The sequence below is a fragment of the Drosophila hydei genome, unplaced genomic scaffold (assembly GCF_003285905.1).
Source record: "Drosophila hydei strain 15085-1641.00,03,60 unplaced genomic scaffold, DhydRS2 tig00000060-arrow-pilon, whole genome shotgun sequence".
Classification (NCBI taxonomy): domain Eukaryota; kingdom Metazoa; phylum Arthropoda; class Insecta; order Diptera; family Drosophilidae; genus Drosophila; species Drosophila hydei.
Genome location: NW_022045656.1, coordinates 6,857,840 through 6,884,706, shown reverse-complemented (window position 1 = coordinate 6,884,706; position 26,867 = coordinate 6,857,840). Strand labels below are relative to the sequence as shown.

The 26,867-nt window shown below is 38.8% G+C and overlaps 2 protein-coding genes and 3 long non-coding RNA genes across 7 annotated transcripts in view; 4 read left to right on the top strand and 1 right to left on the bottom strand.

Moving 5' to 3' along the window:
- LOC111595460 (protein muscleblind) overlaps positions 1-26,867 on the bottom strand; it is a 191,203-nt gene that overhangs the window by 152,582 nt on the left and 11,754 nt on the right. Inside the window, exon 1 of one of the 2 annotated variants that reach the window (XM_030222702.1) lies at positions 7,000-7,015. The exons of the other annotated variant lie outside the window; for it this stretch is intronic. The gene's annotated coding sequence lies outside the window, so the exon portion shown is untranslated. Of the gene's footprint in view, positions 1-6,999; positions 7,016-26,867 lie in introns of those variants that run through there. 2 annotated transcript variants of the gene reach the window in all.
- On the top strand, positions 4,257-5,450 carry LOC111595480. 2 transcript variants are annotated; one of them, XM_023309249.2, is made up of 3 exons: positions 4,257-4,498; positions 4,564-5,348; positions 5,418-5,450. In XM_023309249.2, exons 1-2 carry the CDS (start codon positions 4,352-4,354, stop codon positions 5,299-5,301), a joined length of 885 nt encoding a protein of 294 aa, XP_023165017.2. In that variant the 5' UTR covers positions 4,257-4,351; the 3' UTR covers positions 5,302-5,348; positions 5,418-5,450. The 2 variants fall into 2 exon arrangements, with proteins under 2 accessions (XP_023165017.2, XP_023165018.2); XM_023309250.2 differs by having other exon boundaries at positions 4,404-4,498; positions 4,569-5,348.
- LOC115482766 lies at positions 15,719-16,435 on the top strand. The gene is made up of 2 exons (XR_003944121.1): positions 15,719-15,887; positions 15,946-16,435. It is a non-coding gene; the product is annotated as an uncharacterized LOC115482766 (long non-coding RNA).
- LOC111595492 lies at positions 18,497-19,062 on the top strand. Its single transcript, XR_002751190.2, has 2 exons — positions 18,497-18,612; positions 18,671-19,062. It is a non-coding gene; the product is annotated as an uncharacterized LOC111595492 (long non-coding RNA).
- LOC115482767 lies at positions 21,468-21,794 on the top strand. The gene is made up of 2 exons (XR_003944122.1): positions 21,468-21,647; positions 21,713-21,794. It is a non-coding gene; the product is annotated as an uncharacterized LOC115482767 (long non-coding RNA).

Sequence of the window (26,867 nt, the reverse complement as noted above, 5' to 3'; positions counted from 1 at the left end):
GTGTGTGTGTGTAGAGAAAAAAACGAAGTGAAAATGGTGAAAACGTTCGTTAAAAGGCAGCCAGAGCGTTGGGTATCGCGGCCAAAACTGTGGCCAAAAAGCCAAAAAACCTGAATATATCAGAATTTTGAACAAACAAGTCGCAAAAAAGTGAAAGAAAAAAACGATGTGTGTGTGTGTGTGTGTGTGCTTCAAACTATGACAGACAAAACACACACACACACACACTAGTATGTGTGTGTGATGTGTGCTTGCACAGTGGAACCAAATGCCAAGTGAAAAAGCCGTCATCTGCCCTTTAACTCAAACCAAAACTTCACTCGACTCAAAAAGGTTCTTTGAGCACCAATGTGGGTGGTTCAGGTGGTTCAGGTGGCTCAGGTGGCTGTGCTATGGACGCAGCTAGTAGCTGCACCAAATACGTTTGATAATTTGCGAAATGGATTTGAAAACAGCAAACAAAGTGAAGGGGGAATGCCGCCTGCTACAATTTATCTTTGCCTGTAGTAATTGCTTTGAGTGTGACCATATTTTCAGACTGCCTTTGGCCAAAAGTTTTGGAAGTAGAGTTCGTGAAGTATTAGCAAACACAGTTTCAAAAGTTTTCGAGTCGCGAACGAGTATTCAGCAGTCGATAGCGACCGAGTGCGGCATTTTACTTCTGAACTTGGGAGAACTTCTAATTTTCTTTCGACAGGATTTTATACTTTTTCGAAAGTTTTTTAAGCGAGCTCAAGTCCTAAATTCGAATAGCTAAACAACAGAATTTTGAACCACAATTAGTTCTTTAATATAAAACCTAGCTGAAGGGCCTAGTGAGTCCTTCGGAAGAGGTAGAAAGAGTCGCCGAAGGAGCTATACTGTTCACGGTTCACTATTCTGATTTCTAGTTCGTGTGCAACTGATCAGACCTTTAATCTTACCAAATTGCATCAGCGAACAAGTAACAAATTAACGTCAGCTAGCCAAATGTAAACCTGTGTAAGTTATTGAGCCAGCTTCGTTTGTCCTTATGCGCCAGAGCCAATCTGCTGGCCATGAATATTGCGTACTCCGACGTAGAAAATTGTAACCTAATAAGCGACGTAATTAACTTGCCCCAATGCAACATCACCTGCAGTTGCGAACCGTTGCATTATAATTAATAATCAGCGTCAGCTTAAAGGTTTTAATTAAAATCAACAACAGACGCGTGGGCAGCCAGAATCCGGTCTGAGGGTGTCAGCGTCGGTCTCCTTTTGCGTCCACTCCTTCGCCTGTCTCAGGCCATCGACGCTATGGCAACGGGCGTTCAATTTCTTTTCATTTAGCCGCACTGTGACCTGCATTGATATGCAGCGCGCTGAAGGGCGCCATGTGCTCTGGACTGTGCGCTCCCACTTAACCCATAATACCAGCTCCTGCTTACTGATAACTGTTGTGGCTACTGTTTTCTCTAGCAAAACGGATGCAACTAGACAAAGCTCTTCTGCATATCAAATTTGGAAACTGAATCGTAGGGTGCTAACTAGAAAACACTTTGGGGCAATATTTTGTTCTCTTGGCACAGCCATCGAGCTATCAGTGAGCGAGTTGCATCTATGTCAAAAGAACTGCGACTAAAGAGGATCACTTTTTCAACTTTCGATTGCCTTTCGATTAGTACAAAGTAAGAGAAATGAAAGAGAAATAAAGAGATGGGAATATTAAACGAAATAATGTCTGAGACTGGTGGATTTAAATAAACTTAAGTGACAAGCACAAATACGTGAGGGACACGTATCTATAAATATAAACAAGAGTGTGCTTGTCGGCACTGCCCGACTAGAAGATATCGTAACTCACACATATCGTAACTCGGACAACCTATTGATGCTTTGATCTAAATTACGCTGATTCTAACAGCTGTTAGGTGCAGTTCACAGAAGCCAAGATCAACGACAGAAAAAGTGGGACGAACAGGGCTAGATCGATTTGGCTATCGATCCTGATCAGCTACGTCCCCTTCTGCCAGGCAGAGCTACACATACTCAATTTAAGTAGACTAAAATCATATTAAAACACAAACTTAAACTAACAAATTTAATAGTACTTAAAAAACTCAAACTGAAACAACTTTTTACTTGACTAAAGTAAACGATTAAAAGGAACTGTGTGCCTTGATCAACATTATTTAATGCAATCATAACTACTCAATCATATTTTATTAAAATACCTAAGCATTCGTCTGAATACTTTACAATTTGTAGTCAATATGTCTACTAAGCTATACCTGGCTATGCTGCTACTTAGAGTTAAGCCTTAGTAATAATTCTGAAGGTACTAGAAGAATATCTAAGATTGGGTATTTGCTAGTCAGGCATACTCGAAGAGCGCAGTATTGGTAGTTTCCTTTTATTATTATTTTGCAACTTTGCCAAGTTTCAGTTTCAGTTGCAATTACTTGGCGCACCTGAAGTGGAAGTCGGGCCAAAGGTTAGCGACTATTTGTTTGTGTTTCTTGCTGTGGCTCTGTGTCTCTCTGCACGTGTGCGAGTGTGTCTGTGTGTGTGTGTTTGGGTGTGTGGACAACGGTTTTAAGTTTGCACCAGTGCCCCGCCCAATTGCATCGGGAATTTTACTCCATTTTTCCGTATATTTTTTCGCTTTTCTGTTGACTTTGCGCTTTCTATTTACGCTTTGCTGTTGTTTGTTGAATTCCAACTGCAATTATGTGAATTTTTACCGTGCACAGCATAAAACAATTTTACCCGCCCACTCCTCACGCGCTCCAACAAGGATCTGCTCGCTTACAGATACACGGAAAATCTTTCTATAGAAATATAAGTCAGCCAGCAGCCGCAGGCGAGCAAGTTTTGGTCAAGCTCAAAGTTAAACACCTAAGCGAAAGTAAACTCTTCCCCAAACACTGTCCGATAACTAGACTAGAGTAGAGAGCAGAGTGCGATTCAACCGAACGGACTGATTAAGATTTAAAGAATTAATTCAAGTGCTAAATAAAGGAAGTTACAACTAATTATTTATATTTATATTTATATTATATTTATATTTATATTTATATTTATATTTATATTTTATTTATTATTTATATTTATATTTATATTTATATTTATATTTATATTAATATTATATTTATATTTCTATTTCTTTATATTTACTCTTTCTCTTTTATCTTTATCTTTCTATTTCATATTTCATATTTATATTTACTATTATCATTTCTATTCTTATATTTCTATTTCTATTTCTCTTTACTCTTCTTTACTAGTTCTCTTTCACTCTTTCATCTTTACTCTTTACTCTTTATATTTCTCTTTCTCTTTCTCTTTCTCTTTCTCTTTCTCTTTCTCTTTTCTTTCTACTTTCTCTTTCTCTTTCCTTTCTCTTTCTTCTTTCTTTCTATTCTCTTTCTCTTTCTATTTCTCTTTCTCTTTCTCTTTCTCTTTCTCTTTCTCTTTCTCGTTTCTCTTTCTCTTTCTCTTTCTCTTTCTCTTTCTCTTTCTCTTTCTCTTTCTCTTTCTCTTTCTCTTTCTCTTTCTCTTTCTCTTTCTCTTTCTATTCTCTTTCTCTTTCTCTTTCTCTTTCTCTTTCTCTTTCTCTTTCTCTTTCTCTTTCTCTTTCTCTTTCTCTTTCTCTTTCTCTTTCTCTTTCTCTTTCTCTTTCTCTTTCTCTTTCTCTTTCTCTTCTCTTTCTCTTTCTCTTTCTCTTTCTCTTTCTCTTTCTCTTTCTCTTTCTCTTTCTCTTTCTCTTTCTCTTTCTCTTTCTCTTTCTCTTTCTCTTTCTCTTTCTCTTTCTCTTTCTCTTTCTCTTTCTCTTTCTCTTTCTCTTTCTCTTTCTCTTTCTCTTTCTCTTTCTCTTTCTCTTTCTCTTTCTCTTTCTCTTTCTCTTTCTCTTTCTCTTTCTCTTTCTCTTTCTCTTTCTCTTTCTCTTTCTCTTTCTCTTTCTCTTTCTCTTTCTCTTTCTCTTTCTCTTTCTCTTTCTCTTTCTCTTTCTCTTTCTCTTTCTCTTTCTCTTTCTCTTTCTCTTTCTCTTTCTCTTTCTCTTTCTTTTTCTCTTTCTCTTTCTATTTCTCTTTCTCTTTCTCTTTCTCTTACTACTTTCTCTTCTCTTCTCTTACATTATGTCTTTCTCCTTTCTTTCTTTCCTCGTCTGCCCGCTTTTCCTTGTCTCTTTTTTACCATATTTTGCAGATCGGCTTTGCTCTCCCACTCGCCTCTTGCACCCCCAATCCCCCTTCGTCGCCCTTCAGTTTGTTCTTAAGCTTAACGTACATCACACAACTGAAATATTTTTTATTTTTGATACTGTTTTTTGAATCTTGTGTGTCTTTATTTTAAAGTAATTTTTGCAAAAATACGCTTGAGCAATACAAATGGCTGATGACAACAGTACCACAAAGTCCGTAACTACATCGAACCCTTCTACCAAGAGAAGCACCATCAGGAAATCCGATATCAGGAAGACCGACGGCGACAAGGACAGGGATAAGGACAAGAACAAGGAGAATGCTAACTTGCAGGTGGGTATAACACAGTTTCACCTGTCTAGCTTACCTAATTGCATGATCTATAAAATCTTTTACAGCACAGTGTTCATAGGACAGAGCTTCAAGCAGATGAAGAAATGCCGGAAGCCAACAATGATCCGGCGAAATCACGGGTGACCATGCAATGTGAGACGGCGCCAGAGCGGAAAGCCTCTGTGGGCAGAATCGTTCGGAAGCCGCGCATGCGGAGTAAGAAACCGTTGAAGCCAAGTGTCATACGCCGCATGTGTCAGATTCCGTCGGAGGAAGGAATCGGCGCTGACAGCTGCGATGCAGAGATCATGTACACGAACTCGCAGTTCGGCCGCGCCGTGGATCCGTGCAATCATTCGTCTTGTCGAATGTGCGCTTTGGCGCCGCGTCGTCGTACCAAAGTCAAGGGCATGACCGCTGCTGCGGTCAAGAGCAAGACCAAGTCGAAGCGTTCGGCCTTGTCTAAGCGTCGGACTACGGCCAAAATGGCACGCCCAAGCAAAGCTTCGTCGGATCGCCGCGTGGGTGTGAAGTCGATATTGAATTTGGAGCCAGTCAATCAAACACCGCCGTCAGCATCCAAAAGGAGTGTTCACACCCGTCAGTGCCTCTGCACAGAGCTGAATGGCCAGGTCTACAAGCTGATGGACTTGCCATCTAACGCCGACAGTAGCAGCGCTTTGATGCTTACCTTGCGCCACCAACAGCTTAAACGTATTTCAAAGCCTCGATTGTCCACCAAGCGACAAGTTGGCAAACGTCCCACCAACAGCCGCAAGCTCAGCAAGCATAAGCCTAACTAATTGCAAACTATTTCTAGGAGTTTGTATTATGCAAGATATTTTAAAAGGTAACTAAGTCAGCGGCATATGTATTTGAATATATTAAACAACGACCTCTTTTCTCTCTGCTTCCATAGTACAACGTGGCCCTATATTTATGTATTAAGCACTTGATAGTTTGTAATTATTAAAATAAATTTAACATAATAGGTCAACAGAAATTTCAAATTAAGCTATCTATTTATTGGCTTGACAGAATAAAATATTTTTATAAACTAATACCACTAGTGTTTTTTTTCTAGAATGAACTTAAAAATAGACTTAAAAATGTAAATTGTTTTGCTACTGCTTGAACTGCTTGTATGAATGTTTAAATGGGCAAGTTGATAACAGAATTGTTGCATTTGGTGTGAGGATAATCCACGAGTTTTTGTAGATTTATTTCATTTACTATTGATATACATTTTGTGCACTGCTGTCATTTTTTTGTCTTTAAATTTAAAGTTCAGCAATTTGTGCCTGGCTCGAGCTAGTACTATCGCCCACATAGCCAAATTATATTAAAATAAAAAGGTCAAGATTGTCTTTCATATAAATTGTATTTTATTGATAATGAAAATATAATTATTTATAATAATTGAAATTTCTATAGGCTTAATAAAAATACACGATATATTTTAATTATATAAATATTTAAATGGAAATATTAGACAATTTTTTTCTGTCCACGTAACTTTTTGTTGCTCTAAAGAGACGCTTGCTGGTGCATTATCTAACATAAATATATATAAAAACATATACTTTTTTGTGAGTCTGTATGTGCATTCACTTCCGGTGCGACACATCCGGCGGTCACGTAGACTTTCAGTTAGCTTTGAGTTTTCAGTTACAAGATTTGGCCAGCGAAGCAATCACCAAATAAAAAGCGAATGCTGGACAGTTGCTGAGTTGAGTTTCAATTTTCACTTAAAACAAAGTTGGCACAAGCCAAAAAAGAGAGAAAAAGCAAAGCAAAGAAAAAATAAAGGAAAACAAACACATGCCCAGCGAGGGTTATTACGGGCCAGAGCAAGGCGAAGGTAAAAAAAACCCAGCAACTGCACACAAGGAATTTTTTTTGGGGCCGCTCAGGCGTTAACAAAGCGCGCCTAACATTGTTTTTGTTCTCGTTGTTGTTGTTTGTAATCAGAGCAAAGTAGCGACGGGGCAGACACATGACCCGCGCCCCTCAGCCCCAGGCACACAAATGCTTCAGCCGAGGGCTTACGTGATTTGGCCAGCGCGTTTGCCATTGCAGCAAATCAGAGCTCGAGTCAAGGCAACTGCACCAAATAACAGCAACAACAACAGCTAACGAACAAAAGTGAACTAAGCCCAAACAGCATTGCCGATGATGAAATACCCTTGCAGGGTATTAATCAAAGAAGAATTCGATTTTCACGAATTTTGGCTAGACAAAGAAATAAAATAAATTGTTTAAATCAACTTCAAATATTTTTATTTTAAATGAGCCAAAATTCAACTTTAACTAACAGAAATTCTATAAATCATAGTGTAGCAAATATCTAAACATATTTTTATATTATATAATTTTTTTTAAATATTCTCTAAAGCCGTTTGTAATACCCGCTGTACGGTCATATGCTTTGTGAAAAGTGTGCAGTGTTTGTCCTGATGAACAGGAAAGCAAATAAAATAAGCTAAAAGTTTGTGGCTCACGTGACATTTGTTTTGGCAACTGTTTCCTCTCATTGCTTCATCGTTGGCAATCGACAGAACGTACCTGCAATGCACAACAAAGAACTTTACTGAGCAGAGCACAACAACGACTTGAAACATATGTATAAATATGAAATGCTCAAATATATATCAAAATGAAAACAACATAGGAATAAACCGACTGTTTAATACGCGTTCACATTGCAAATACATTTTACTGTAGGCTCAGTTCATCGTTCTGATGGAGCTCATTGCCAAGGTTCTTGAAGTGACACATTTTTCTGCATCACACTCGTTTCTGTTGCTGTTCAGTTCGCTAGCTGTTTGATTGTCAGTTTGTCGTCACTTGCTGATCCAACTCAGTTGACCTCTCAGTCGTTTAATGATCGAGCTCTGCACTGTCAACTTGGAATTTCAATCACTTGCTAAGGGAGGTATAGATTGTTGGCAAATGTGTGAAGTTGGTTACATTTCGAGTGCCGCATCGAACTGTAGATCTAGACAATGATTGTTCATGCTCTCAGTTTTCAGTCCCTTCTTTCATTTGCAATCAAGTACAAAATTAAGTCGGGATTTATGAGTGTTTCATTTGACTGAAATTAGAGCTCAAATGTCAAGGGCTCCGATCATTTAAGAATTTATATTTGTTTGTTTACATAAATGTATTTTTAAAGAAACATTGCTTGACTGAAATTTCCATTTAATACGCCGTAGCTTTGCTATAAATAATAAATGAAAATTGTGACATTTTTTAATTACTTCAGTGCTTTACAGTTGAAACCGTATCAAATCAGTTAACAGTTGTGAAAAGATTTGCATATTGAATAACGATAAACGTAATCTGAAATCTATCTTGTAATCTAGTTTATAGAAGCATTTATTTTCGGTAGATATGTGATGAAATTATTTTCAGTTGCTGCTCTACCAATGGGGTTCATTTCTGCCAAAATTGTCGCCATAGCCGAACCATTTTCTACTATTACTTTCATACCCTTCGGGTCGTGGTGATGGGGTATGTGTGGCAAAGTCGGCTGCTGATCCTGCTGCTGGTGACGTTTGTACCTCTGCCCATTCACTCGCTTTTTCTGGCGATTTGAAGGTCTTGTCCCACCATTTTCTGATCGTTCCCCTCTGGGCTTCCAACTGATATCTGATTCTTCGGCATTCGTTAAAACGTATATTCTTTGTATATCCCCACGCGCACTTAGCTCTGCGCATTGATATTTCTGGCTCGCAATTCCATGTCTCATCGTTCCAGAAATAGCCGGGGGCACATTCCTTGAAAGACGCTCCCACTGAGTCCACAAACGCCTGCTCGAAGCTTGTCGACGGCATGCTATGCGGCAGCAAGAGACCGCCCTGCGGCACAATAATGCGGGGAAACGCTGCCAATTCAATCTGGTTGGACATTGTGACTGATTCTCCGTTTGTCGCATGCCGCTTAATATAAACGTTTTTGGCCTGACTGTGATCAATGTGCATATCCGTAGCGAATGCCCTAATCGTGGCGAAATTGGCGAATCAAATATAGGGTAAATTTTTTAAATTGTAGGGACACATAAATGCTTAAATCGCTAGATATTCGATTTGATTAACAAATTTTCCACAATTGTTTTTTCTATTCTTTCATTACATTATGACCCGGACTGAATGATCTAAGCTGCCATCTCACTCTCACTCAGCAAAAGCTATTCAATCTCTATCTCTATTTCTCTGTCAAGCCATTAATAAGAAGCGCGCAGTCTAGAGGCAGAAACCACTCTATAGAAGCTCTCAGCCTCACAGAAGGCCATGATAAAATGACATATAAAATATTTGATTATATTTAATATGTTTTTATTCAACTCAGCTTAAACGCTCTACTCTCTTTTTTAGTTAACGAAGAATTTTCAGTTGACTTTCCATTCGAATATTGCAATGTTTTCGCTATGCACATCCAATAATTAAGTTAAATAGACGAAGACGAGTTCAGCTGTTGCAGCTGTTTCATTATCCACAATTTAACTGGAACTCCAAATGCATTCGCCACAGTCAAGCGTTCTCTGTACACCTAAATTGTTGTAACATATATTTAACCGCGATCAGATGGCAAATGTGAAGGTGTTTAAAGCCCGCCTGATTTTGGTGGCAGCCATAAATTCAATATTCTGGCTAAATAATTGCTGTAATTAAGAGATACCAACGCACATATACACATACAGCAAGCCGCTCACACAGACGCCTCCCCACAACTAAATCAAACAGACAATATGCCATTACAGCTCTTGAATATGCCCATTCCATTGAGGGGGCTCAACATTTGGCCCAAGGGTCGGCGCTAAAAATACCTGCAAAAATGTTCGCATGCCATTAAATTCGGCAAGCAGCGCGTTAATGGCTCTCAGTTCAGCGGCGTGTGTGTGAGTTTAGCTGGTGGTGCTGCCAGGAGACGTTGGGCAAAAGGATGCTTGACTGAGCTGGCATTCCATCATCATTGCCTTTGCCAGCCAGCTTTTAATGAGTGAAATGAAGTAGACTACTTGTCTAATGCAAGCTGAATGAGCGATTGAGAGTGTTGGCAAGAGAGGGCGGCACTTCATGTGTTACAAAAGTATTGCACGAGAATATTCTGTATTTGGTTCTTTTTGAAAACTATATTAAAAGTGGCACAAAAAATTCAAAAAAAGTCAATGTTAATCAGTTGCCAGCATCAGCTGTCTAAAGGGTAAGGCTGAAGCCACTCGAAGAGCATTGACACCTGCCCAAAGGATACCAAAGTCATTTGTAGGATTTCAATGAACAGTTACTTGGCGAAAGTTGGCTCTAGCCGTCGCCCAATTGTTTGTTTGCTGTTAACTGAGCAGGTTCAAATGCAGTCCGGAGAAGGCAAAGTGTCGCCTTACAGCAGTCAAGCTGTGGCTGTCACACCCCCACTGCGTTCATGTCCACTGATAACGGTTTATCTGCAGCTGCAGCAACTCATCCCCTACCCTGCAAATCTGCAGGTAAGTTGGCATCAAGTTGCTTGACTTCATCATCAGAAAAAAGTAGAAAATTGAAAAACGAAAAGCGAAAAACGAAAGAAAATCAGTCTACAGTCAACTTACCATGATGATGATGATGATGATGATGAGCTGATTGCGCTCTTGTTGACCTGTTGTTGCAGCTGCGTTCATTTGTTGAACATTTAATTATTCGAAACAACACCAAGCGCCGTTTCAAATTACCTAGCTTTAGGCTTCAATTGTCCAGTCAGGAAATAAGCTTACGATTGAATTAGAGTAGTGAAAGCATATTTCCTATAACAGCATTCATTATTCTAATAATAGACGCGAATCATCTTTTATAATAGAGCAGCAATTCGAGAAACTTAACATTTTCAGCACACAAATTATTAATAACAAGCAGAAACATAACTAAATAAATTCTATTTTCAATTCTGCAAAATAATAGCTATATTTAAGGCATTGACTTAACAATTATGAGAAGCTCGACGAACGAAATTTGTGCAGAGATTAAAGAAGAAGAAGAATTAAGATTGAATTATCTAACCAGGCAGCTGTATCTCTGCGTTCCAAAGAGTCTGCATTTGAGATATGCCTCAAAGGAGCCACTATATATATATATATTTATATTTTTTTTTTAATTATATATATATATATTTATAGTTATCTATATAAGTCATTTACTTGACTTCAACTTGATAACTTGTTGATAGATGATCTGCTATGCCATGATACAAATATTGTGAATTTCTGTTTACGTATTGTAAATACAGGGTATTTATCAGTCTAGCAGTGCAACAGAAAGGAGTAAATGCGCTTTGGTCTATAGTCCAGTTGCAGTCACAAAGAATGTGATTTATTTTAAATGCATAGAGAATTGTTTCGTAAGGGAGCTCACAATTTAAGTATCTTATAACAAAGAGAGAGAGAGAGAGAGAGAGAGGGAGGGAGAAAGTGAAAGTTGACACCTTTGGGACGATAATGTCCCACAGAGTGGCCGTCAGGTTTTATCTAAGTTCGGTGCAACGCAATTGCAACATGTTGCAGGCAGCTCGAGCATATTGCCGTTTGCTAAAGCAGATGTTGCTGCTAATGCTCTAGAACGAATATTCCTCGAGAGGGACACAGAGAGAGCGAGTGAGACAGAAAGAGTAACGAGAACAGAGCGAACAACTGACAGCTTGGCTAAAAGTGAAGGCGATAAAATGTTGGAGCGTTCGCAGCCATATGACATGATTTTTAAGTTCTGATTCGGCATCAACTTCAGCTCAAGAACTTGCCGCAGGACAACGACGGCCGACGACGACGACTGCATGCAAACTGCAGGCAACACCAGCTGCAGCAGCAGCAGCAGCAGCACCGAGCAAAAACTTTTGCTTATCTGCGTCATAGCCGCTAGCCCGCAACCGTTGCCCAGAAAACCAGCCACAGAAACAAACCCGCACCCGCACCCGCACCTGCACCCACTCACACTCCCATTGGCTAACCCTCCACTGCTTAGCCGAGAACGTGGCAACGTCTTGAGGCAACTGCAGCAGAAGCTGTTTCGTCTTTCTTTCTTGCTCCTTGCTAGACAGACTGCTGCAGCACATCCTTGTCCTGCGCCTGTATACAGCTGACTGCTGACTGCTGACTGCTGACTGCTTGCTGCGATTTCTACACACGCTGCTCGTCTGCTCGACTTGTTGTTTGTGCGTGTTGCATTTTATTTGTTGCATAAAATTGGGTTTTAGTGGATTTTGTGGCAAATGATTTTTGCTGCTGCCGTTAGTTACGCTTGCATAAACTTTAATTTAATTTCACAACACACCGAACGGCACATAAAACTTGGCCAAAGTGAAATGGAGCCGTGCCTGCAGCCAAACCAAAATAAAGCATATCTGCCGAGCGCATCAACTTGAGCAGCACGATTATTGCCTTTAAAGTTTTGTTTAAAATATAACAAAAAGTTAAATGTATATAGCTTATATAATTAGGTGTTACCTCTGCTGCTGATAACATGCACAGAGTTAAATGCAAAATGCCTCTTTTAGCTATGTTGCCTTGTCGTAAAGGATGACCAAATAAGACCAGTGTCGATAACAAGATCAAACTGTTGGACTATAAAATACGAGTTTTCATCTTATCATAAAATATATCTTTGAGCCGAATCGACTTGAGTCTTCTTCTGTACTGCTTACCAATGTCAGCATGGCTTAAGATGCAAAGCTGTGCGCCTTGACTCCTTGACTCACGACAATACTTAGCTTGATATGGGCCATCTATTTGATATTATATATTGATTATCTAATTAAAATAATTTTATGGTACTCTAAACACAGCTATCGCCTTTTTGATAACTTTTGAACTGTCAAACTATGCATATTACGTATACGTTAAGTTGGCTCTGCTGAATAACTTGCGTCACAATTGAAATTCTAGCGCACAACATCATCAAGCCAAAGTTCCACAAAACGACACAAAAATACCAATTGAAAAATGAAAAGGAGCGCAGTGCAGCACACACATCAAGCCGCACACACAGACACACACACATGCAAGCCCACAAACGGGATGTCAGTTGTGTGTGGCAGTTGCGGCAGCTGTGCGGCCACGTGAAGTGCTTGGCCCAAATCCGGCTTCAACTTAATCCCGGTGCTTGGCATTGCTTTGGATCAACGCCGACAACTACAACTGATGTTGATAATCACAATGATGATAATGATGATGATGATGATGATGATGATGTGGAGAACGACTAACGGGCTGGCAATCAAAAAGTCATCAAATATGAATTTTACGCTACAATTTTTCACCTGTGCATGTGCGAGTGCCATTTTTATGGCTTTTCCCAGAGCCAAGGCAGGCCAGACCCTTTGGCACGTCTTTCAACTCAATTGCACTTTTGTGCATTGCCAAAGTGGCACAACATCTGATTATGTGCGCTGCCTATGCCTCTGCCAGCAGCTGAGTATGTGTGCGTATTTAAGGCTTATGTTGTTGTTATGGGACCTGCTGTTGAGGCCAACAATTTGTACTTTCATACTGATTAAATTACAACTACAATTCACATTAACAAAGGCATATATATATATATATATGAATCTATTATATAAATATATATCATATATATTTATATATTAAATATATAAAATGAATAAATTGAATTTGAATATATAATCAGAATGTCAATAAGAAACATAACACTCGTTCAGTCTGAGCTCTGGAATGTTTCCTGCGATGACTATGACGAGGTAATGGGAAATCTTGATTAACATTTTGACCGCCGTCGCCTCTTCATGGCAACTGGCACTGATTTTGACTTCCTTGTGCCTACGCAGAGTATTGGGTCGAGGACAACTATTTCAGCACTTTTTTTATACACCATTTGGCCATTTTACAGCTTTGCTGGCGCCTGCCTTATGCCAAACCCAAACCAACTGTGGCGCTCGTCATCGGCATCGCAGTCGCTGCTGCTGTCATTGGCGGCGCCATAGTTGCCAAATCCCAGCTAGACACAGTCTCTCTGTATGTGTATGTGTGTGTGTTTGTTGGTGTTGGTGTCGCGTGCGTCGTTCGTGAAGGCAGTCGCCAAAATGGCGTTGCGTGCTGCCATGAAATGTTTGTTAAAAATTTCTGCGAGCCAACTAAATCAAATACGACTAGCTCATCTATTTGTATATAAATGTATGTGTATGTATGCATGTACATATTTATATATATATATATGTAATTAAGAGTGTATATAGGCACATGAACACACGCATACTGCGAAAGTCATATGCGTCACAGTCAGAACATGGAGACAGCGCCAAGCAAAAATCATAAAAAGATTTATGGCGCAGTCAAGGCAAAGACGCGGAGCCAACTCGGAGACATCTATAAAGCATAAAAGCCAACCAGCGAACGCCCAAAAGCTGCGTGCGAAAAGTGCTTTGTTTTGCCTTTGTTTGCCCATGAACCTGTATAGCCCCAACACTGGCCGAAACGCTGGCAAAGTTGATAACTAAAATGGCACTAAGATAGATAGATAAAGTTGAGCAGTGAATGGCCATAAATCGAATGGATGAATCTGAGTCGTAGCAGTCGAGGTGATGGTTGTTATTGGCTAATGAGGCACGCGTGTGCCTAAATCATGCCACGATACGCGATGACAGTGGAAGTCTGGCCAGAGCTTCACGTTGCTGCCAAAACTTCTATGGCTGTCATTTGGCTAAAATGTGCCAAACTCTAATATAAAACTTATCGTACATAATTGAAGATATAATGCTTGAGGCAATTTGCATCTTCTGTAATCATTGTCAGTGCTCAACTAGAACATGGCAGCTAGAACTTCCTGGCGATGTAGTTTATATTGTCGATAAATAACTGTTTAGTATGAATAGGTACCTGTCAAATATTGTTTGGTAAATTTCGTGTTATTTATATGTCATCAAATAATCTGACCATACTGCCCCCTTGCTAAACATTATAGTTCCATAGTCAGGCTGCGCAGGACTGCGAGCTCTGCCAGGCTCGTAGAAAATGTTCTTGAAAATCCTTTTTACATTTTTCACAGCAAGAACGTTAAATATTTCACAACTGCTTTGCTTTCCAGCCGCATAAAAGTGCTCGACAGATTTGTGATTAACAGCGCAATAGCACTAGGAACGGATGCAAAGTTGTTGGCTTATAGCGGGTAGAGTCGTCTTATATTCGACGTGCGAGATGAGATCTATGTCGTCAGGGAACAGATATGGACACAGACAAATAGTAATTCGTTTGTCTTAAAATTTGACTCTTCTTCGATTTGAAGTGGAATTTGACTCAATGACCGTTAATGGCAAATTAAAAGAGCTAACTTTTTGATCAGAGTATTCTATCTAGTTTCTATTGTGAAACAGAAAGTCAAATAGGCAAGGCTTCTGCAATCGGTGACTAATTTGTTTACCTGCCGCATAATGCAGTACCAGACAGTTAGAGCAGGTGCCAAGCGAAGCAACTTAACTGCTACGGTCTGCGACAGCGTGATTATGAATGCTGGCAGCTAACACGACGATGGCTTCGCCACATCATGTTCAAAATGATGAGAGGGTAAACAAAAATACATCTAAAGTTTGCTAAACGGTCTCGGGCACTATTGCAAATTGGTAACAACATATGCTCCATCGAGGTTTGACTATCATTTGCTTACAACGGGTGCAGTCGAGTTATATTCGACTTGGGCTATGTATGTAAAAAGGCATGAACGAGATGTACCCAAGAAAAAATTGTAATTGAAAAATGTTATTCAACTGGCGATGTCGTTAGTAACTTAGTCTTAAAGTTTTAAATTTCTAGCCGTAAAATTAAAAGTAAAAATGGTTCTCCTGATTTCTAACGCCCCCAGTTGGCGTGCATATAGAATTTTTGAGTAGTCGTTTAAGTGTAAAGCTAAGTAAGTGTAAATGTTGGGGATCACACTCCAAACCAAAGAAATCTTCAACATATTTTCGAAGCCCACCTATTCGTCAATGCAAGTATATGTTTGGTTTGCGTTCATGCGGAAGGAGGTACAAGAGCAAAACAGGTACTGCATAAGCCGAATATACTGCTTCACTTTGTCAAAATCATTTAGCCACATTTTACCCCATCAACACAAAAAATTTATCGTGCGTTTTATTTCCAGGCGAACAAAATACTTATACATTATTTAGCTATACTTTTTTAAAATAAAAATTGATTTTAGTAGGCGACTGCCAATAATTTTAGGACCCTCAACCTGAATGGGGAATACTTTCTCATTCCTATTCAGTACTTCGATCTGAAAGCAACACAAAACAATTTTACAAAATTCTTTAAATTTGAATATCAAATAAAAAGTCATTTCATTTTCGATCATTTCTAAGCTCGTTCGATAAGTCGCCAACCAATTTTCTGCTTTGAGGTAACAAGTGATCGACTGCAGTAAGTAAAGTTGAATGGTGAATATTGAAAACAATAGCGTTAATGCATTCACAATCAGAATCTATTAAATATGGATGGTGAAGGTGAGGCAGGAACACCAGCACCAGCTGCAACAACAGCTGGAGGAGATCTTGTGCAAAGCAATTATTGGCTCATTGCGGGTGCAGTCGCCTTGTATTCGACTAGGGCTTTATATGTCAAGGTCCGCAATATGGGCCTGGGCAAGATGAGCCTTGTCAAGAGCGAGGAACTTTGCTCAGAACGACCAGACCCGCAAGAAGAATAATAGTTAATAACAAGCGAGAGGACGGGAATACAAAAATAAACAAGGTATTAAAACATATGGAAGACAGCTTTGAGGCGTTGGAGTGCTTGCGATTTTAGGGGGTCGCAAGTTAATTTCAACGCTCTACCTTCTACCTAAGGATCTCTTAAAAACACACTAAACCATTGTTGCTGTTGCCTAGTTCAATTGTTCGTCGTTTGTGCTGCAATGACAAGTGAGGTGCTTTGAGAAATAAATTGGCAAAATTTACGTTTACCGCATGGCTATGTATGTTTTACTTAAATGTTATGAGAAATACTTTAGAAAAATTAAAGTTGGGTCATTATCGCCATGACAAATATTAGATTTCTGTGATGGTAGAAAAATATTAATTCGATTTTTGAGTCGCCGTTGACATCAGCTAACGATGCTCTATAAAGATTTAATGCCTTATTTGCAGCGTGAATGTCGGAAATATCTTTATCCATCGCTTTTGAGCCTAAGCTTATGATATATATGAGCATGATCAACTACAGTAAGTAAATTTTAATACTGAATATTCAAAAGACAATAACGTTAATGCATTCACAATCAAAAAATGTCCAATACAAATGGACGTCATAGTCTGCAAGCTAAGCTAGCAAAATAAACCTTTCAAGATTCACCTGAGCCAGGAACTTCGCTCAAAACTAATAGTTCGGCAAGAAGAATGGTTAAAAACTAAAGGTGGGAAGGCAAAATTAAACCTTTAGGTATTAAGACATGGAAGACAGCTTTGAGGCATTGGAGTTCTTGCGATTTTAGGGGGTCGCATGTTAGTCTAAGCGCTTCACCGTCCTCCTAAGTATCTCATAGGAACACAGTTAAACCATTGGTGTTGCCTAGTCCAATAAAAAAAATTGCACATGTTGCTTACATTTTAAGGTCCAGTTGCCCTCTTAAAACTTAAGGCGTCTAATGTTGAAAGCCTCTGACAAAAAGGCTGAACATATATGAAATTGATCCAAATGCCAAAAATATGGCCTCTTTTCAAGGTACGAACGATCCTTAAAAACCATGTAAGAGTGATCTAGTCGAAACTGCTCGACTTGGCGACACCCTGAGCCCTGTGAGGAGGTGGTATTTCAATCATTCTACACAAAGCAACTTCGCATGGACTATGTTTATGGGCTTTGCTATGGAAATAGTTTTTCTAGATGGGCTTTCTTAATCAAACGATCAGATAATGACATTTATATCTATCTGCGCAAGCACAAGTCTACATTTGGCAGACGCGGAGGAGGTCTCCAAAATACAAAATACAATAATTTGTTATTCATTACAGAAATATTTACTGTAATTCTGATGTGACCAATTTTAATGATATTCCAGTTACGCTTAAAAAACAGTACAATTTTCGATTTTTATCGATAAGCAAATGGGATGAGTTATCGAAAACAATTATAGTTCCTACTGCGTATGCTAAAGACGGATATTTTAATTTTTAACTTTAGCTTCTTGTTTAACGAGATCGCTGTGGCGTGCTTTTTAACCAACAAAGTTGAAATCTAGCTAAGAATACCAATACCAATACCAATACGCCGCGTTATCAGATGAGTTTGGAAAACCGTAGAATAGAATAGAAAAATGAATACATAAATCTCGATTTCAGCAGTATACTCTGGCTTAAAAGCCCAATCACGAGTGAAGGCTAAGCGCTAAAACCGCTATAGCTTTTAGGATAATAAGCTGCAATAAATTGAAATAAAAAACAAGTAAGAAAACTCTAGGCGGGATGCCCGACGAGGAGACACCCTGATCCCAGTCATATCTGCGTTTTTTAATATTTTCCGTAGTTTGTATCGAGTGTTAAAAAATAAAAATAAAAATAAAACCTTACCACATCAAGATTCGAACCCACAATTTTTACGCAATGCGCATCAACTCCACCTACACCGCCACTTAATAATAAAAAAATAAAATATAACAATAAAACATGTCCTTGGACTACTCGCTAATGCGCGCCTACCCATTCAGTTGCAAATTCGATCGCAATTTTGATTCTTCGAATAGAAAAAAAAAATTTGAATGTATGTGTACACACGTATGGGAAAAGTTCAATGTTCAAAGAAAATTATAAATGTTTAAGAGTAACTCTGCCGTTCCTCAATATTTGCAAACGGTCGATGTTTGATGCTTTAACATTTCATTTTTTATAACCAAATAAAATACTACTTTCATTCGAAATTTTTTTGGAAAAAAGTTGACTGCTAACTAACAGTCATTTTACGATCCTCAACCTGATTGAGAAATATTTAATCATTCCTCTTTAGTGCTTCAATGTGAAAACAACACAAAACAATTTCACAAAATTCTTTAAATTTGAATCTCAAATCAAAAGTCATTTCTTTTATCCATCATTTCTAAGCGCGTTCAAGAAGTCACCGACAAATTTTCTGCTTTGACATCGAGTGATTGACTGTAAGTAAAATTAAATACTGAATATTGATAACAATAACCTTAATATATTTACAATCAGGCTATTCATTGCAAATGGCAGTTAGAGACTCAGTTGACATTTTCGATAATTTGTTTGAGTCTTCTGCGAATATTGTGGCAAGCAATTATTGGCTCATAGCGATTGCAGTCATCTTGTATTCGTCTAGGGCTTTATATGGGAAGGTGAACCTGTCAAGATCCACGTGGTCAATATCCGGGAACAATGCTGAAAACGACCAGTCTCGCAAGAGAAAAAGTCTTATTCAAAGCTCACGAATGATGGCAACGAGGCATTGAGGCGATTTTAGGGAGTCGTAAGATAATTTCAACGGTCTACATTTACTTACGTGAGATTACTTATGTTAGATATCATAATATACTTAAACCATTGTTGCTGTTGAAATGATTTGAAAAATAAATTTATAAAATTTACGTTTATGCGTGGTTATATTTTTTTAATCTTGATTGATGTATGAATAAGCTGTGCTAGCGGGCAGAGTTCGAATACAATTGGGCTAATGTCTTCTCTTATCGGCTAATTTCTGCTGCTGAAGTCAACTTTTGCGGTGTTCCATTTACGATTAATAAACGATATCTAACTCGATTTTTATCGTGAAGCAAGTGCGTATGGCAAACACGAGTAAATGGGTATTTAAAATTTTAAGTCTAGCTTATGTTTGACACGATCACAGTATTTATACTGGTGGACGAACAGACAGTTATCCACAGATATTTACTGATATGAAATACCTTTAACGAGCTCTGTGACTATCAATACCAACTTGGGTTCGAAACTCTCGGCGATGAGACAATAAGGCTTTAATTATTTTTTTAATTATGAAGTGTCGGAGTCGGTAGATTTTTTTTTTGAATACTCGATACAAACTACGGAAAATATTAAAAAATTCAGATCGGAGGACTGGGATCAGGGTATCTCATAGTCGGGCACCCCGACTAGAGCTTTCTTACTTGTTTAAAATAAAAAAAAATTTTTAGTAGGCGACTGCCAATAATTTTAGGACCCTCAACCTGAATGGGGAATACTTTCTCATTCCTATTCAGTACTTCGATCTGAAAGCAACACAAAACAATTTTACAAAATTCTTTAAATTTGAATATCAAATAAAAAGTCATTTCATTTTCGATCATTTCTAAGCTCGTTCGATAAGTCGCCAACCAATTTTCTGCTTTGAGGTAACAAGTGATCGACTGCAGTAAGTAAAGTTGAATGGTGAATATTGAAAACAATAGCGTTAATGCATTCACAATCAGAATCTATTAAATATGGATGGTGAAGGTGAGGCAGGAACACCAGCACCAGCTGCAACAACAGCTGGAGGAGATCTTGTGCAAAGCAATTATTGGCTCATTGCGGGTGCAGTCGCCTTGTATTCGACTAGGGCTTTATATGTCAAGGTCCGCAATATGGGCCTGGGCAAGATGAGCCTTGTCAAGAGCGAGGAACTTTGCTCAGAACGACCAGACCCGCAAGAAGAATAATAGTTAATAACAAGCGAGAGGACGGGAATACAAAAATAAACAAGGTATTAAAACATATGGAAGACAGCTTTGAGGCGTTGGAGTGCTTGCGATTTTAGGGGGTCGCAAGTTAATTTCAACGCTCTACCTTCTACCTAAGGATCTCTTAAAAACACACTAAACCATTGTTGCTGTTGCCTAGTTCAATTGTTCGTCGTTTGTGCTGCAATGACAAGTGAGGTGCTTTGAGAAATAAATTGGCAAAATTTACGTTTACCGCATGGCTATGACTGTTTTACTTAAATGAGAAATACTTTAGAAAAATTAAAATTGGGTCATAATCGGAAATCTCATTAATTATTGTGGACTTCTGATAATAGGGCAAGAAATTATATGTATTCGCTTATTAAGGGCTTGGTTAATCGGAAAAGTCCAGATGTTTTGGAACTGACAGAATTTAGGATGTGATAGAGTCGCTACCGACTGCGACGTTAGATTTGATTAATATTTGTTTAATTGTAAAGATTTTTTAAGGGAAATTAAATAAATTTTTATTATATCTATCGGGCCATCATGCCAAAGGGAGTAAAACTGCTTTTATCTATTGTAATTGGACCATGTCAGTGGATATAGCAAAGTAAAGTGGGTCTTAACAATATGTTTGACCTTAGCTAAAGGAAGTATCGTTCTACGTTTCAAATGTTCTTGTGGACTGACTGACATCAGGCTTATTGGCCATTAAGAAAAATGAGGCTGCAGTAGTTTGCTTACCTTCGGTTTGGCTTTTTCATGGATAAATGAAAATGGAATGAGTTACTGAAAAGCATGATCACGCTTACTGCGTACATGAGTATACGGCTATTTCAACTGTCGAGTCAAGCTTTTATGATTTACTAGATCGTCGCGATCATACGACAGATGGACTCATCCCTTCGTTCATATCTAGAATACATATGCCTTATGGGGTCTGTCACGGTAAGTAAAATGATAAGTGCTACAAACACTGTGCCATTGTTAACTATTGTGAAATCATCTACCTACCTACATATACTTTTCTTTGCCCCAAATATAAGCGATTTAAATAGCCTCTTGAGTTTCTACTATGGACCATTAATTTGAGAAATCCTGTTTTTACGATATTCTATATATTCTGCATTTGCTGAGTGTCCTTCCATTTCACAAGCTTCTGCTTAGGATTAACACTGCCATTTATCAATATTTGCAATAGGTCAATGTTTGGTGCTTTGCATATCATTCGTTCTAACCAAATCAAATATTTCCACTACTTTGTTTTACAATTATTTCAAATAAAAGTTGACTGCTAACTAACAGTCAATTTACGACCCTCAACCTGAATGTGGAATAATTTATCATTCGTATTCAGTACTTCGATCTGAAAGCAACACACAACAATTTTACAAAATTCTTTAAATTTGAATATCAAATAAAAAGTGATTTAATTTTTCGATAATATTTTTAACTCGTTGAAAAAGTCACCGACTAATTTTCTGATTTGACAAATAAAGTGATTGACAGAAGTAAGTAAAGTTGGTTACTGAATACTGAACATTTAAAACAATAGCGTTAATGCATTCACAATCAGAATCTATTAAATATGGATGGTGAAGGTGAGGCAGGAACACCAGCACCAGCTGCAACAACAGCTGGAGGAGATCTTGTGCAAAGCAATTATTGGCTCATTGCGGGTGCCGTCGTCTTGTATTCGACTAGGGCTTTATATGTCAAGTTTCGCAATATGGGATTGGGCAAGAAGAGCTTGGTCAAGAGCGAGATGTGAGCTGGTGATGTGGGAAGAGATGAGGACACAGAAAAAAATTGTTGCGTAGCGTTGATTTGCATGAAAGGTTAAATTTAAATGTTTAGAAATTTGATTCTGCTTCGATTTCAAGTGGAACTTGGCTGACATGCTAAATAAAAATTACCGTTAATGGCAAATTAAAAAAGCTAACTTTTTGAGCAGAGTATTATATCTAGTTTCTATTGTGAAACAGTCCAATAGGCAAGGCTTCTGCAATCTGACTAATTTGTTTACCTGCCGCAAAGTCGTTACAACAGTCGGGCATAATGCAGTACCAGACAGTTAGAGCAGGTGCCAAGCGAAGCAACTTAACTGCTACGGTCTGCGACAGCGTGATTATGAATGCTGGCAGCTAACACGACGATGGTAAACAAAAATACATCTAAAGTTTGCTAAGCAGTCTCAGGCACTATTGCAAATTGGTAAAAAATGCTCTGTCGACGTTCGGCTAAAATATGACACATCGAAAAGTACGCTTGCAGTGCATTTTTTATAGATTTGTCGGGAATTTATGATCGGCTAACATCTTATTTTGACTGCAGCCCCGGCTCAAGCCGATATAATCAAGAGTTCTATATACAGAGTTCTAATATAGTTGTGCAAGCTCTACTCTACTTTCTAATATATTATGAAACAAATGGTCACGTTTGCTTAGAGAATATTTCTGAGTAGCACTTTTATAGACGATTAAATTCATGATTCATTTTCGACAGACTTCATAAAATAACACTAGGGAAAATTTTAAAATTATATGGAAAATTTTCGCTTTTAGTTTTAAATATTTATTTCGGGAATTTTTTTTTATCAGTGCTTAGGCATGAATGACGCAGATAACCTTGTAGCAGGAAGCTATTTCCCGTTTAGCGCGAGCCCTGCTCTATTTAATACGGGAAATGCCTGGAAATCGTTAGCGGCTGTAGCTTTCTACTGGACCTACCCCGTGTGGAAGAAGCTATTAATGTTAGGAGTATTCGATGGGGAGGAAGATGCTGAGAAAGGTGACAATACGGACACAGTAAATATTTATTTGGTGAGCTCCACGAGCTTGAGGGACAGGCAGAGGAAGAGTGCAAAACTAATTGATATGAGTAACAGCAAAATATGCCAGCGCGAGCAATCAAAATCGGAAATTCAACAGAAATCTTGGGATGCCTTCTATACAGAAACGCTAAATAATCTTCAATAAATTTATAACTTTATAGAAGTAACTTCAGGAATATGGAGTAATCTTTCGTGTTGTCTTATGCAACTTGTCCGACTGCAATATTCTCACTTGTTCTTAATTGATTGCTTAGATGTTGAGCAGTCGGCAGATCGTACACTTGTTGATGTAGATGATATAATAATTGTAACCATATCTTTCGTAACATGCCGCAAACATGTCTGAGCGCCGAACGCTGCAAGCTCCAAATAAGCAAAAGCTCAAGCTTTTTTTTACAAATTTTCTTTTCCACCACCGCAAACAGTTTTTATACCCTAAACCCATTGGAAATTTGATTTCTGGGCAAAATGGTTTTGTGAAAATGTCACAGGCAGGAGCAGTGGCAGATGATGTATTTCTTATTCTTTATCAGGATGACAAGCTGAGTCGCTTGAGCCCTGTCCGTATGTCCGTCTCTCCGAAGTCTCTTTTTAGAGCACGATCCGCAGAATTTATTACAATACTTGTAGAGTATTTTTATCATTATTATATATATATGTTATATTATATATTTATCATAGGTATCTACATAAGATTTGCGGAAAGAGTACAGATGAGTCGCCTTGGATTATGAGCGGCTACATACGCAGATCGATTTCCCTCACGTATTTTCTTAAAGCTTTTCATTTTTCATTTTAAGTCAAAATTGCTTTGCGTTTTCTTTCGTCAGTCTGTCACACATACAGACACCTAAACACAAAAACAAACACACTCTTATTCATACATAATAAACGCGCTTTTGGCATAATTACTTGAGCTAGCGGCGGCCACAGTACAATCGATAATTATGATGTCAGCTTGGCTGTTGTTGTTGTAGTTGCTGTTGTTGTAGTTGCTGTTATCGTCATCGACTGTCTCGATAATATGCAGTTAGACGAGGCCAACCCGCATTGAAGCTGGCAACCAACGAAGCTACTTCAACGCTCTCATGTAATATTTGCCCGCAATTATTGCGAGACGCCGCGTCAATATTTCTTGTTGTTGCTATTGTTGTGTGGTTGTTGTTGCGGTTGCATGTTACAAAATAACAATTTCGCTTTCGCTTTCGGTGGCAGTCAGAGACAAGCGAGTTAGGCTTCACTTTTTTTCATGCGGATCGCACTTAATTGTGAGTCATTTGGAGCAACATCGAGCGCAGCGGATGCAATCCATAATGAAATGCCTCTGAATGCGGCCAACGGCAATATATTGTATGGCCAGACAGAGGACGTGAGGAGGCTGAGCTAAGATACCAGCAGTTGCTACCAACCTGGTTAGCTGGCCTGTCGTGGCATTAGGTGTCTGTTTGGTCCGTCCACTGTGTCCCCTTTAGCTGCTATTTGGAATTCTATGGCTTCATTTGCCCAAAGCATTTTAACCACTGACTAGCGTTGCTGTAACCTAAACACAAGATTTATCAGGAAGTGGTCCACTATATGATACCCTATGCCACTTGACTACCTTACTCTATTTTGTGTGTTGGATTTTGCATAGCAGATAGAGTTAGTTTACTCTTGTCTAGATTGTTCATGTTAGCTCTTTATATGACAGTGTACATAATTTTGGCTGACTGATATCTCAGTTAGATTTATATATATTTCTATAACTTGGTGACTCTGAATTTCAATTTCAATTTTGATGAAAACAAATTATTACACATTTTTCCAGGCATGTAACTTTGTATATTATAGTGAAGCTTTCCAGAATTTGTATTAAGTCAGTTTATTCAGCATGCAGCGTCGACATATTTTTATTATTAAAATTAACTAAAAGCGAAAACTTTTTCGTTTAAAGTTTTAATAATATGGAAAAGCGCACAGTTGCATGCCCCCAGTGGGCATGGCCCACGCAAGAAGTACTCCCACCATCAATTTGACCTTTCTTGGCTTCTTGGCAAAGAACAAATGAGCAAAGGATTAAAAAACTTTGTCGCCTGTCTGTCGTCATGTTATTGTTTACGCTTGCAAAGGGTACTTGACATTTTTCGAACAGCCCAAATATAAGACTAACTATATATGACTTTAGAGTGGAGGGGCTGGATTTCTGGTCAATCTTTAGCAGGACTTTATAGTAACGTATGTTAGCAGTAACTCAAATCGTATTTATATGCTTAGATATATTATCTATATATTTTTAGAAACGGGTTGTGCTACACTTCAGGTCTATAGATGGATTGTGTTCATAGGTACGGACCCTAAATACTCTTTCACTTTCACGCGAATGTGTATAAAAACGGATTTCTCACTTTTTACAGTCGTTGGGGCCGCGCTTTATATTTCTTGGCTGTTGAATCCAATTTAAATTTAATTACTTCAAATGCCAACTTTTGACACACATTACGATGTTGAGGGTGGTTGTTTGGCGCCTATGGGGCAGGCAGTGGGGCATGAACTGCGGCTAATGAGCCAAGTCTGCTGGCTGCCAAGACGCCGTCAATGAGTTGATGCCACGCATTTCGTTTGGCAATCTGTCACTTAGACAGTCCATCATTTGCTCAGTGAATTTTGTCAGCCCAACAACGCAATTGTATTTAGCATAATTTATGCGCGCGATGCCTGCAACTTTCGTACTTCTGTAACTGCGGCTATTTCTGTCTGTGAGTTGATGCGCAAATATGTGAGATTCAGTTGTAGAGATTCCATTTGCTTCACTTTGCCTGGCTCATTGTCGCTGCCTTTAATCAGATCAACATTATTAGCAGCAGCAACAACAACGATGGGTAACAACAGCAATGCCATTTCAGCCATAAGTCATAAAGCACGTGCCACGCCCGCTCCTCCAGCAAATCGCCGAAGGCTGTGTTTGCTATTCGCTAGTGTCTCATTGATGTCAGTTTGCTTTTCCATGCAAGTGATGTTGTTGCCACTTTTGTTGTTGTTATTGTTGATTTTGCTGCTTAATATTAATCGGATTGCTATTGCTATAATCTTTTGCTCTACATGTGTACATAAGCGCGTGTGTGTGAGTGTGTGTGTGCTGTTTGTGAACTCTTTAGAACCATTAGCAATTATTATGTATGTTGACGTTTTCTGTCTTAGCACCCACGATAACAGCCAATTATTCTGTTGAAGTGTACTCATCAGCCGAGATTCTTGACTTTCAGATCTTTTTGTCAATGGGTTGGAATTTAATAAGCAACTCCGAACAAAAAGGTTGTCTGCAACTGCATGTAAACGCTAGCTAAATATAATTGACAGTCACAAAAATTATTCACATTAATTCATTTCGTTCATTAAACAATAAACATTATATTTGTAAACATATCATGAAAACTCTATGGCTTAAAAATCGCACATCTTTGGCAAATTGAGTTAGCCATGGTCGACATTAGCTTTAAGCATCGCCCGTTCAACTATACAATGCGAATTACATGGCAACCTCAAGTTAACCCCAAGCCCGAAATGCCAACAAGGACGACGGCGAAGGCGGCTGCCCGCCTTCAGGACAAAAGACGCAAGACAAAAAATGCCGCCATGGAGCCAAAGTGTGAAAATGGTAAAAGTGTCGGGCGCGACCGGAAGGAATCACAGGACGGAGTCGAGTCGACGGTCGAGTAACATGTTGGCATCGTCTAGAAACTTACAAACATGACATTAAATGTTGCCCGTCTGTCTGAAGCGACTTTGAATGGCGCAACAACAAGCAGCTCAGATGAAATCAAGACAAAACAGGTGGAAGACGCACTGCAGCTAAGTAAAACTTTAGCGAGCTGAGCCGCGACAGCGGCGTATTTTGAAAATGCGCAAAGTTGCGCATACG

What these genes read in the sequence shown, in the direction of transcription:
- LOC111595480 (XM_023309249.2), top strand. Translation starts at nt 4,352, where the DNA reads ATGGCTGATGACAACAGTACCACAAAGTCCGTAACTACATCGAACCCT. An exon ending in AGGAGAATGCTAACTTGCAG is followed by an intron (nt 4,499 to 4,563) that starts GTGGGTATAACA and finishes AATCTTTTACAG; the next exon opens with CACAGTGTTCATAGGACAGA.